The sequence below is a fragment of the Lathamus discolor genome, chromosome 19, assembly GCF_037157495.1.
Source record: "Lathamus discolor isolate bLatDis1 chromosome 19, bLatDis1.hap1, whole genome shotgun sequence".
NCBI classification, from domain to species: Eukaryota; Metazoa; Chordata; class Aves; order Psittaciformes; family Psittacidae; genus Lathamus; species Lathamus discolor.
In genome coordinates this window covers 79,597-91,234 of record NC_088902.1, presented here as the reverse complement: position 1 = coordinate 91,234, position 11,638 = coordinate 79,597, and the positions used below count along the sequence as shown (strand labels likewise).

General features: G+C 44.0%; 1 protein-coding gene across 2 annotated transcripts in view; it reads right to left on the bottom strand.

The window, feature by feature from the left end:
* Positions 1-516: 516 nt before the first annotated feature.
* Positions 517-11,638, bottom strand: part of NGF (nerve growth factor) — a 33,127-nt gene continuing 22,005 nt past the window's right edge. The window contains exons 2-3 of one of the 2 annotated variants that reach the window (XM_065698750.1): positions 4,355-4,496; positions 517-1,359 (exon numbers count right to left, since the gene is read on the bottom strand). In XM_065698750.1, coding sequence (XP_065554822.1) covers positions 628-1,347 — 720 coding nt within the window. In that variant the 5' untranslated portion in view covers positions 1,348-1,359; positions 4,355-4,496 and the 3' untranslated portion in view covers positions 517-627. The remainder of the gene's footprint in view (positions 1,360-4,354; positions 4,497-11,638) is intronic. The other variant, XM_065698749.1, reaches the window with a different exon arrangement.

Here is an 11,638-nt window from a genome sequence, read left to right as displayed (position 1 = left end):
AATCATTCTGAACTGATTATTTTTGCAGTGAAAATGATTTGGGAATATTAAAAAATGCACAACAGGTCTTACTTAGATATCTGTCTTGAAACATGAAGAACTCGTATTTCCAGCAGGAGTTCACTAGGGTGGCTAATTATAGAAAATTAATATCTTAATGGATAATTAGTAAAACTGGAAGCAGGTTCAGAAAGGTCTTCTTCAGGCTCTTGGTAGTTGGACAAAACAATTTCCATTTAAAATAAACCTACCAGATTTTCACAGTAAACTGTCGGGTTTTGTGAAGAAAAGTTCTTTTGTTGTGGAAGAGAGGAATGTGTGTGAAAACTGTGGGAAATGCTCTGTTTTGGTAGGATGGGAAGCAAAGGTTGTTTAGTGGGAACAACCCCTGTGAATATTTCAGAATCATAGGGCTGAACGAGACTAAAGTGACCCTCTTTTTGAGGGCTTCTGCCACTAAGTAAATAGCAAAACACAGAAAGTTTCAAAAAGAGTTTAATAAATAATGAGGTTCCTTTTTTGTACTGTATAAACTATAAATATGCCATGCAGTCCTTTATAACTTAAAATAATTTACAGGCTGAGGTAGGGGGGTAGTAGGATGTTCTCAGGGGGTTTAGATGCACCTCAGGGTCTCCCTGACTTCCTGCTGAGCACGCACACGCAGGCGGTGTCAATGCGGATGAACCTCCAGGCCGCCTGTTTGCCCTCCATGGTCAGCGCTTTGACAAAGGTGTGTGTGGTGGTGCAGTAAGAGTTCCAGTGCTTTGCGTCGATCCCTCGGCACCCACTGGACACTGGCTTAGGGTCCCTGCACTTGGTCTCAAAAAAGTACTGCTTAAAAACATTGTTGTTAATATTGACTTCTCCCAACACTGTCACCTCTTTGCCTTTAATGTCAGTGGCTGTGGTCTTGTCCCCAACCCACATGCTGACGCTGTCGCATACTGAGAACTCTCCCCGGTGTAACACAGGATGTGCAGTTCTCTTGGTCCTGGCAGTCCTGTTGAGAGCACCTGCACTGCTGAGAAATCCCATGTTGTTTCCTTGCCCTGACACTGGGGGGGGCTGTGTGCTGAACAGCACCCAAGGGGACCGGAATCGCCTCTTCTTAAAAACCTTGGGGTCCATGGTGATATTTATAGATTCTCTTCCACTTATCATCCAAGTAGAGTGGCCTTGGGATGTCTGTGGAGCTGCCTTGGGAATGTGGTGTCTGTTACTCCGGTGGGTATTGAGCGGGGAGTGTTCTGCAGGATACTCCAGTGGAACATTGTCCTCTGACTTTGGAGCTGCCTGTGTGCCGATCAAAAAAGCTATGATCAGAGTGTAGTACAGCATGGACATTACGCTATGCACCTAGAACAGAAGAAGAATGTAATGTTACTGGAAGCCATGCTAACAATCAATTTATAAGATACCCAGGATCATACAAATTTCATCAGGTATTCATGTGGGTGCCAGATGTTATTTGTCCAGAAGAACCCATTCAGACAGCATAAATGTTCTTAATAAAGCGAGAGCATTAGAAAATAAGAGCTAGATTATTATTAATTCCTCTGGTACTTGTTATTAGAACACTGTTTATGAAGCACTTGTTTGGTGTTATTAACGTGGAGACCATATGGCGACAGCATGTTCCCAAGAGTAAAATCTCTAGTGATTTTTGCAGCAACCTTCTTGGCTAGGGCTGGCCTCTTGGCTGTAAATACCCTGCAGAGCACTGAGCTCTTGGCTGAAACAGTCGTCCATTCACTTCATTTGTCTGCAGAGGTGTCCTTGGGGCGAGGGTGGGGACCACCAAGCCAGTGCTTGTGGAAGGAGGGGGGAGCCCTGGCGAATCCTGCCCTTATCATGTGCTTATCTCCCCTATGGACAGGCCCCACCCCTCTGGCAGGATCAGCAGCTTCCAGCAGCCTCCATCTATCCCATCTGCCCTTTTGGGATGCAGCACATCATCACATTATGATTTTCGATAGATAAGGCTTGGGCTCCTTCTCAGAAGAGGTCAAGCATCGTATGTCACAAGGGCAGATGGGGTTTTTGCAATGTTCAAGCTGCCTACTAGGACAAATATGGGTATTACATAGGAGCACTGTTTGTGACAGGCTACTTCTGGGTTTGAACAGTGTAGCTAAAACCATTGTGGCCATAGTAGTGGGAATTACATATGGGGAAGCACCTTCCTTTTGTCAGAGTGCCATGAGCAAGACGCTCCACAGCATCACTGCACAGTAGATCCAGTGCTAGTCTTCCTGCAAGCTGGAGAATATACACCTCTGTTGGGGTTGGAAAAGTGTAAGACAATGTCTAAAACATCACTGAGAACAATTTAATGCAGCAGTAATACCTTGTTAGGTAACTATTGTGTTTTGTTTAATTCAGCCACTTGTTAACAAATCAGCAGCAGGCATCTTGGGAATAAAAGGCATTCAGAAAGAACCTGAAATTGCAGTTGAGGGCAGACATTGTATTTCCTCTGTGAACACTTCGTAAGCAGAGACGGGATAAACAGACAAAAACTCCCCAGCGAGGCTCCTCCCCTGTCTCTTTGCCTTGTTTTGCCTGACATGTCTCAGCTGGCCCCGAATTACACCGTGTCCGGCCAGGAGGCAGGCAGCTGTTTCAGGGACTGGACAAACAGGGTTTTGTAAAGCAGGAATCAGGCTCTGCAGTTCCACTGTGATTTCCCCGCATGTCTTAATGTTTTTCCTGGGTGTGGGTCAATTACTGTTGAAGTTCCCCCTTTCTGTTCAGCTTTCTCAGCCTAGAATCCGAAGCAGCACGAAAGTGCTCAACCAGGGCTTTAGCTTTGCTAGAGCACAATCTAGGAAATGCAGAACCCCTCAGATGTCACATAGGATATCGTGTGGGTAGTCTTAGATGAACTGAAATAAAATAAACAGCTGTGTTTGTGCAGGATTGGGCCAGCATTTAGGAAATCAGGAGATGCCAGTTGAAGGTAGTGACTGAAGAGGGTGCAGATGCTACAGCATCAACAGAAGAGAAAGGCCAAAAGCAACATTAGCTGTTGTGTGTGCAACAGTCGGTGTGGAAGAACTGGGGGCAAAACAATGACAAGGAGAGTCAGATCTCTCCCACAGAGAAAATCTTTACTGTTCCAAAGCTACTTTAATTTGCTTAAAACAAGGCTGAGGGTTGCTGCTTTCCCACATGCTGCTCATGCTTTAGCAGTCGTCATCATCCGTATAAGGCAATAGAGCTGGGTGTAGCTCAATAGCTTGGCTGTGCATGATGCAAAGAGTAACCCCTTGTTCTGCAACCAAATTAAAATCAGATGGTTCATTACATCTCTAAAAGAGTTTGCTTTCCCCACAGAAATGTTAATGGAAAAGGTTTGCAGAACAAAATCCAGGCACAATTTAGGACTGCCAATAGCAGCCTCAACCTATTGTGTTTAGACATAAGCCCCCTTTTTCCCCTGATTTCCTTCTATAGGAAAGAGATGTTGCAGTGTCAGCAAAGAGCTGTTTCTGGTTTTGTGCTACACAAGATTCACTGGTCTCAAATGCAGATAGAGAGTCATAAAATCAATTTGGATTCACAACTGGATTCTAAAATGCAGCTATCACCATTCTCTGAGTTTCTGATGTTGTGTATGTCAAGATTATTGCTTTAAAGCCATTAACACAAAATCAGAAGGATCTCATCTGCTTTTTTGGGGGAGGTTTTTGGTTTTTTTTTAAAGTTTTGCCAATTCTGGGGCTGGTAGTCCATGGGTATCTGTTTGTAAAATTGGTCACAAAGGTTATCACAGGCACTTCAGTGCCACTACAGCTACTAAAACAGGATGTTTAGTGAGAAATGTGACTTTGAAGTGTCCCATCTCACTGTAAGTAACCATTTCCCACAAAAGAGTTGATGTCTGGAGGCAGAATAAAAGAAGACAGAAGAAACTCCCATTCTAGCCAGACAACAGTTAGCCAGTGGATATCTTCGAAGGAACATGCTTTACAAAGTCCAAGAACTAAACTTTTCAAACAGTAAGAGCGTTAAATGCAAACTTCTCTCATCTTCATGCTTTAGAAGACAGACCACTGATTTTTGAAGTTCAAGGTGACGTCTTTTCTCCCTGCCTGTATGTTCATAGACTCATGGAATGGTTTGGGTTGGAAAGGACCTTAAGATTATCCAGTTCCAAGCCCCTGCCATGGGCAGGGACATCTCACACTAGACCATTGCTGAAGGCTCTGTCCAACCTGGCCTTGAACACCACCAGGGATGGAGCATGTTGGTCAGGTGTCATTTAAACACTTTTCCTGGTATTATCTGTTAAGGCTGTGGTCTGATAATGATACTAGGAGATTTCCCCCTCTGTGTGTGTTATGCTTACCTCAGAGTGTACTGCACAGAAAGCTGCTCCGCCAGCAAGATGTTTATTTCATCCAGATGCCGAGTTGGGGTTGGCTGCCGCATGCCATCAGGCCAGTCTGACTGCGTAGCTCAGTCTGGGAGTTGCTTATTCTGCAATTCCACTAGAAGTAGAAGTATTTGTTTCAATAATTAGCCACCAAAGAAGTGTTTTCAGTAGCATTCCCCACTTGACAGCAGGAGTAGAGGGACAAATCCACTTGTTTGACTGTCTGAACTATGTCTTTTGTACTTGCAGTGTCTTGGTTGTCTAAAATGTGGTTCTCAGCTTTCAAGAGCAGCACCTGCTGATGTTACCTTCTGAGCTCTGTTTGCACAGTAGCAGTAGACATAGGAGGGCTCAGACCCCCCAGCATCTTTGTCTGGGAAGCAAGTCTGGTTACAAGCCCCAAGCTGTGTGCCAGTAAATGCAGCCAATGTAAAACTCAGTGGCTCCTCTGCTTGCTTGTCCAGATTCCTCTAACCAGCAGCACCACCTGCCCTGTGCCCTTCTTCTGTCACTGTACCTTAAAATAGTGTATGGCAGTTGTCAGTACTCAAACCCAGAGATGTTTGTAGTACCTGCTGAAGAACTTACCTATGCCCTGTCCACAAATCTCCTGTGCACACATCTCATTATGCAGTTTGTGCCCCATGCTTTCTCTTTCTTTAGATGCCCCTAATGCTGGAAGTCCTTTAGAGGCCCAGAGGGAGGGTTACCAACTCTGCATAGAGGTACCTCTATGCAGGGTACTATGCATAGTACCCTGCAGTCTGCAGTGAAAAGGAACTTCTGTTTCTCATTTGAGTTTTGTCAACCAATATGGTAACATCATCAGTGGTTGTAATACTCCACATGAGATACCAGCTACCTACAGGGTCGTTCCAGCCTTCCCTGCCCCCCATCACTGCTTAAGCTGTATGGAGAAATGCAGTTGTGAAGTTAGCTGGCCTGTTTTGTAGTAATGTCACATTTATTTAGTGAAAGTGAGTGGAGGAGAAAAGCAAGTGTTGCAGCTCAGGAGACGAGAGTGATAGCGTCTCCCAGGTTGTCCAGGGATAGTAACTGGACTCTGCTGATTGTTTGGAACATTAGTTCCTCTTGAGCAATTTCAGAAGAGTGCTGAGAGTCTGTTTCAGAGGGGAGATGGTGCCTAAGATCTTTCGTTCATACATGGGAAAAGAAAAAGTAAATTCTGAGCTCCTATGGTGCCAGAGAAGACTGTGTGCTGAAAGCCTGCTTTTCCCTTATCCACCAACACTGTAACCCCATCACAGAGGGCCACCAAATTTGTTGGCACAATTCGCTCTTAGTGAAACCACGTTGGTTGTCACCAGTCACCTCCTTATATTCCATGTGCCTTAGCATATTTTCCAGGAGGATCTGTTCCATGATCTTGCTGGGCACCAGAGTGAGGCTGACTGTCCTCTAGTTCCCTGTATCTTCGTTGTTTCCCCTTTAAAACTGGGGGTTATGTTTCCCCTTTTTCCGTCAGTGGGACCTTTACCAGCCTGCCATGACTTCTCCAGTATGATGGATAGTGGGTTGGAAACTGTATTTGCCAGGTCCCTCAGGACCTGTGGATGCATCTCATCCCATGGACTTGTGCACCTTCATAGTCCTTAGATGGTCTCAAACCTGGCCCCAAATAAAAGCAAAACTGTTATTGTCATGCTGATGCCTTCTCAGCAGAGTACATTTTTGATTGTAAATTTGTGAGTGCTGTTGAAAGTGATAGAAATAATATTTCATTAACCATAAATATTTAGATAGTTCATCTGTTCCCTTTAATATGGTAAATAAGGGTTGGATAAGGTACTTCTGCACTGTACAAGATCCTGCTGTATTCTGTGCGGAGATTCAAGTGTGTTTGCTAAGTACTCCCTGCTAACGCCAAAGCCTGAAATGGGCTTGGTTTATACCTGCACAATGTCTGTCCACAGGAAAGCTGCCTGCCAGGAACCACATCCAAGCTACTTTGTTTCTTAAAATGTAACAGAAATCTGCCAGGGCCATTTCCAAGCAGTGCAGGGCACAGGAGTCGGTGTTAGCAGCTCGTTGTGTCCCACCCTGCAACACCTCTGCGGGGATGTGTGTAAGGGAGAAGCTCTTCCCTGTGAGGGTGCTGAGGCGTTGGCATGGGGTGCCCAGAGGAGCTGTGGCTGCCCCATCCCTGGCAGTGCTCAAGGCCAGGTTGGACACAGGGGCTTGGAGCAAGCTGCTCCAGTGGAAGGGGTCCCTGCCCGGGGCAGGGGTTGGAGCTGGATGAGCAGTAAGGTCCCTTCCAACCCAAACCAGTCTGGGATTCTATATGTGGCCACTGTTTGGATTTGCTGCTGTCTGGAGATCATGGCTCATGTTCTGCTCATGTACCTGTGTGCTTGAAGTATTCAAGCATTAAGCTTGAAGTATTCAGATATTAAGCTAGTTACAGTTATAGGAATATGTAAGAGAAGTCAAAAGTTCTAAAATCCAAAGCTTCATGCTAGCAGCCTCAGAATGTGGTGTTCCTGCACGAATGTACTAGTAAGGTAATAACCCTTTCAGTGGACTCCTGACAGTTCAGTAACAGTAACGAGAGAGCTATAATACGCTGGCCACTGCCAAAAATAATCCAACAACTTTTCTGACTGTTCTGCCACCCTGAGAAAACACCGCTTCAGTTCCAACTGGCTGCTTTTTAACCACAAAAGAGTTTATTTTCAGCAGGACTCTTTTTGTTTTTTTTAATGTTCTTTTACTGAATTCCCGGATTCCTGGTTGTGGTGGAATCCAGTAAATGATGCGGTGTTATTCAAATGATGCTGAAAGCAGCATCTATATACTATTCCTTTCCTACCTACCATTCCCAGAGATTAAGACATTATCCTACTGAAGTATTTCTTCATCATTTACATGCACTCATGATTATAGATCTGGAGGGGATAAAAAAACCCACTTCATTCTTAATTCTTAGTCTCAACACATATAGTAGGAGTCGGGGCACACCATAAATATGTAAAATGCTGTTTGCATGTGAATTCTTTGTAATGGTTCAGAGTAACCCACAGTATTTACCAACTGATCTAATGGCTGTCTGAAAAAGGTAATAATTGAAGTACAGACAATCAATTTCTTTGCTTATTTGGCAGTCACACGATAAAGAGGCCACTAGTAAAAGCTGGAAAGGGAAAGTGTCAAAGCAATATTACAAGGTGCTTAATGTGAGTGGAGAAATGAACCCTACCAAAAAGCAAGTGATTCTGTGTCTTGAAAACTTGCTTGCAGGCACCTCTAAGGGGAACAAATGCCAAACAAAACAAGTATAGAGAGGGAATCCCTATTTCTTTAAACAATTCTCTTGCAGAATCTGAGGAAGATGAAAAGGGTTATATTGCCTGAAAACTTACTTAGAACTGATAATTTAGTGTATTTACTAAATTAATTGCTTCCAATAACAATAGCAGTGCTTAAAATCACTGCCAAATCTCTGTTCCATGTAACCCCCCAGACCTGTACCTCTTGATTCCAGATGGATTGCAATTCAGTCTACTGGACTATTAGTAACCAGGCTGTAAAGCATATAAAGATGTACGTGAGAGTTCGGGAATTCCAAGAGCAGGTTGACACTTCTTTGTGAAAACTGCCATTGAATTTTGGCATCTCTGTTTTTCCTAGAATACAGAAATACAGCTATTTTAAACCTGGACAAAGTAGCATTACAGTAGGAAGGAAAAAGAGTGTACAGTGTTGAAGTAGTTCTATTTCATGAACTGGAAACTACAGCATGGAAGGTGGGACTCCAGGACATCACCCCCTCTTTTTCCCCTGGACACTGAACAGTTCAGCTTTTCACTTCAAGAATATTCATGGTTTAGTTTAACTTAAAGAAAACAGAGCTTTGATTTACAGCAGCAACTCCAGCAGACCCATAGTGACAGGACAAGGGGTAATGGGTTAAAACTTAAACAGGGGAAGTTTAGTTTGGATCTAAGGAGGAAATTCTTTCCTGTTAGGGTGGTGAGACACTGGAATCGGTTGCCCAGGGAGGTTGTGAGTGCTCCGTCCCTGGCAGTGTTCAAGGCCAGGTTGGATGAAGCCTTGGGTGGGATGGTTTAGTGAGAGGTGTCCCTGTCCATGGCAGGGGGGTTGGAACCGGATGATCTTGAGGTCCTTTCCAACCCTAACTGTTCTATGATTCTATGTTTGACCAACATAAACTCTTCCCTCGGGTGATCAGCTCTGTCAGAACAAAGCACATCTCTCACAATCCTAATGTTTAAATAGCTTTTCTGGGGGTTCTATCTTAAACAGAAGTGACTGGACTTAACCCAGGAGGGTCCCCTCTAGTTACGTGTTCTTCTAAAAGCAGCTGTTTTCACGGAATAATATTATATATACTTGATGGTAACTGGAAAAAGCACCAGATTTGCTCCATTTCAGAGGTATTTTTACAGTCGTGTTTGAAGTGGATTGATTTTGCTTTTTCATTGACTCCACAGGAAATGCTGGGGGAGACAGATGAAAGCTGCTACTTTAAATTTACTTGAAAAACATATAATTACATGTCAGAAAGTTTGTAGTCTTATTTGACCATGATGTCATGAACGATGGACAGCGTTTCAGTAAGGAAATTGGCTCTGGGGCTTATAAGAACTTCCCAGTATCTGTCAGTCCCAGGTAACTGGGCTCACTCTGAGAAAAGACATCCTTCATCTTAAAGCAGTTTTCTTTTTTTACCTATAGAACAAAGAAAACCGTCTGCTTTCTTATCTGCTGCCAATGCAATTAAGATATATTTAAGTCTTAAAGGAGCATGAATTCTAGTAATTCAGCAGAAATTGCAGTCTCATTATACTGCCTTGTTTAAACTAGGAACAGTACGAAGAAACCAGTCACCCAAGCCTTCTGCAGCATCAACAATGATGCTGTTCTTTTATACAGTGTGGTACCTCACAAGCAGTTGTTGTGAGGCAAAGCAGAATGGTTTTGTCATGACCAAGAACAATAGAAGTTTTAGCCACAAGTGTATGTAAAGCTGTCGTGCTGACAGTCAGCCAACACTTTGATAGCTATAACCTCTAAGCTTTAGCTTACAAATATTGCATTAATACATCAAAAGACTCCTACTATCAAATCACAGTCTTCTCCTTTAGGGCAAATCAGAACCATGGAATGGTTTGGGCTTGGGAAGGGACCTTAACGCTCATCCAGTTCCAACCCCCTGTTATGGACAGGGACAGCTTCCACTGGAGCAGCTTGCTCCAAGTCCTGTCCAACCTGGCCTTGAGCACTGCCAGGGATGGGGCAGCCACAGCTTCTCTGGGCACCCTGTGCCAGCGCCTCAGCACCCTCACAGGGAAGAGCTTCTGCCTAAGAGCTCATCTCAGTCTCCCCTCTGGCAGGTTAAAGCCATTCCCCTTGGCCTGTCCCTACAGGCCCTTATTCAAAACTCCTCTCTAGCCTTCTTGTAGGCCCCTTTAAGTATTGGGAGGCTGCTCTAAGATTTTTATCCTTTCCTAGTGTTGGTATACTGGCTGAGTCCCCCAGATGCTGTAAACTGCAAAAAGGGACTCAGTCACTGTACTGGGTTCAGCAGTAGCAGTCATTTTTCTCCTCCTCAGTAGCTGATGCAGTGCTGTGTTTTTGACTTTCAGCCTGGGAACAGCGCTGATAACACAAATGTTTTTAGTTGGTGCTCAGTAATATTTACTCTGACCAAGGACTTTGTGAGCCTCATGCTCTGCCAGGGAGGAGGGGAAGCTGGGAGGAAGCCGAGACAAGGACACCTGACCCAAACTGACCAAAGAGGTATTCCATACCCCAGCACATCATGCCCAGGATGTAGAACTGGGGACAGTTATGTGGAAGGGCTATATCACTGCTCTGGTCAGGCTGGGTATCTGTTGGCAGGTGGTGAGCGTATTCTCTTCCCTTGTTATTTCCCTTACCATTATTATTGTTGGTGGTAGCAGCAGTGGTTTGTGTTATACCTTGGTTACTGGACTGCTCTTATCTCAACCCATGGGAGTTACATTCTTTCGATTCTCCTCCCCATTCGTCCAGGAGGGGAAGGAGGAAGGATAGGGGGGAGTGAGCAAGCAGCTGCGTGGTTCTGAGTTGCTGGCTGGGCTTAAACAATGACAGTCACTAATAGTAAGACTGTACTATGGCAGAATTTAGTGCACATTCTCTTGAAACAGGTTAAACAAATGTGCTTTTTTGACAGAATGATAACTTACTTTCCACTAATAAACGCAGTGAACTCTAAGGATGCGAAACTTTTCAGTTTTCAGCCCAATTTGTTTTCCAGTTCCCTTTTGCTGACAGCATGCTGTGCGTGTATATTGCCACGTGCTTCTGCCAAACATGAGTGAGGATGGAATGGGCAGGAAAAATTTCCTCATTATTACTTTGTTAGAGTTTAATATGTACTGTATTAGAAGTGTGTAATTCCATCATGTCAGGTTGGAACGTTGCTTTCCTTGAAGAGGTTACTTTGAGGTTTTTTTCTTAGCATTTTACATGTTTGTAGATATTACAGTGTTGCATTGTGAAATCTTATGATGTGATACTTGAAAGACCAAGGAAGTTACTAAAACCTGGTGGAGCAACCCGTATTTAAAGCCATACTGCTGTGTTACAGTTCTACCAGCATGAAGTGAAAACTGAAGACCAAGCCTTGATTTTATACCTGGACATCTGTGACACCTCCTGTAATCACTGTCATAGAACTAAACAGGTGGGAGCATCCTCAGCTTGTGGGAAGTGCTACTGCTTGAATTGAGGGAACAAAACCTTCCAAACTGCTTTGGCAAGCCGTTTAGTTGTTTGCTGTCCACAATGCACCAATACAGCTTTCATTATGTTTAGGTCTTTATTCTAGATATTTACTCCTTGCTTCATGCAGAGTACTGGTTAGGCTGCTAGAGCCCAAAACTCAATGATTATGCTTTATTCAGGATTGACAAAAGAAGTTTGTAGTCCATAGGGTTTGACCCAGCAATGAAGTTTGTGCAGTTCTTTCCAATGACACAGTATGGAGCATGAATGCTGTGCTGGGGCTACTGATAGCAGATAGTTTGCAGCCAGTAATCTACTGCTTGTTTTCTAGTGCTACTTGCAGTGATGGATGATGTGCTTGGCTGTCTCTGCAGCAATGGGATGATGGAGGTCACCAAAATAAGCAACAAGCAGTAGTTTTATTTTGCTGCTTCTGGTAGTAGGAAAGAAATGAGTGTTGCAGATGCTGGTGAAATTGCTGTTCAAGGGAAGGGGTTTGCTGGC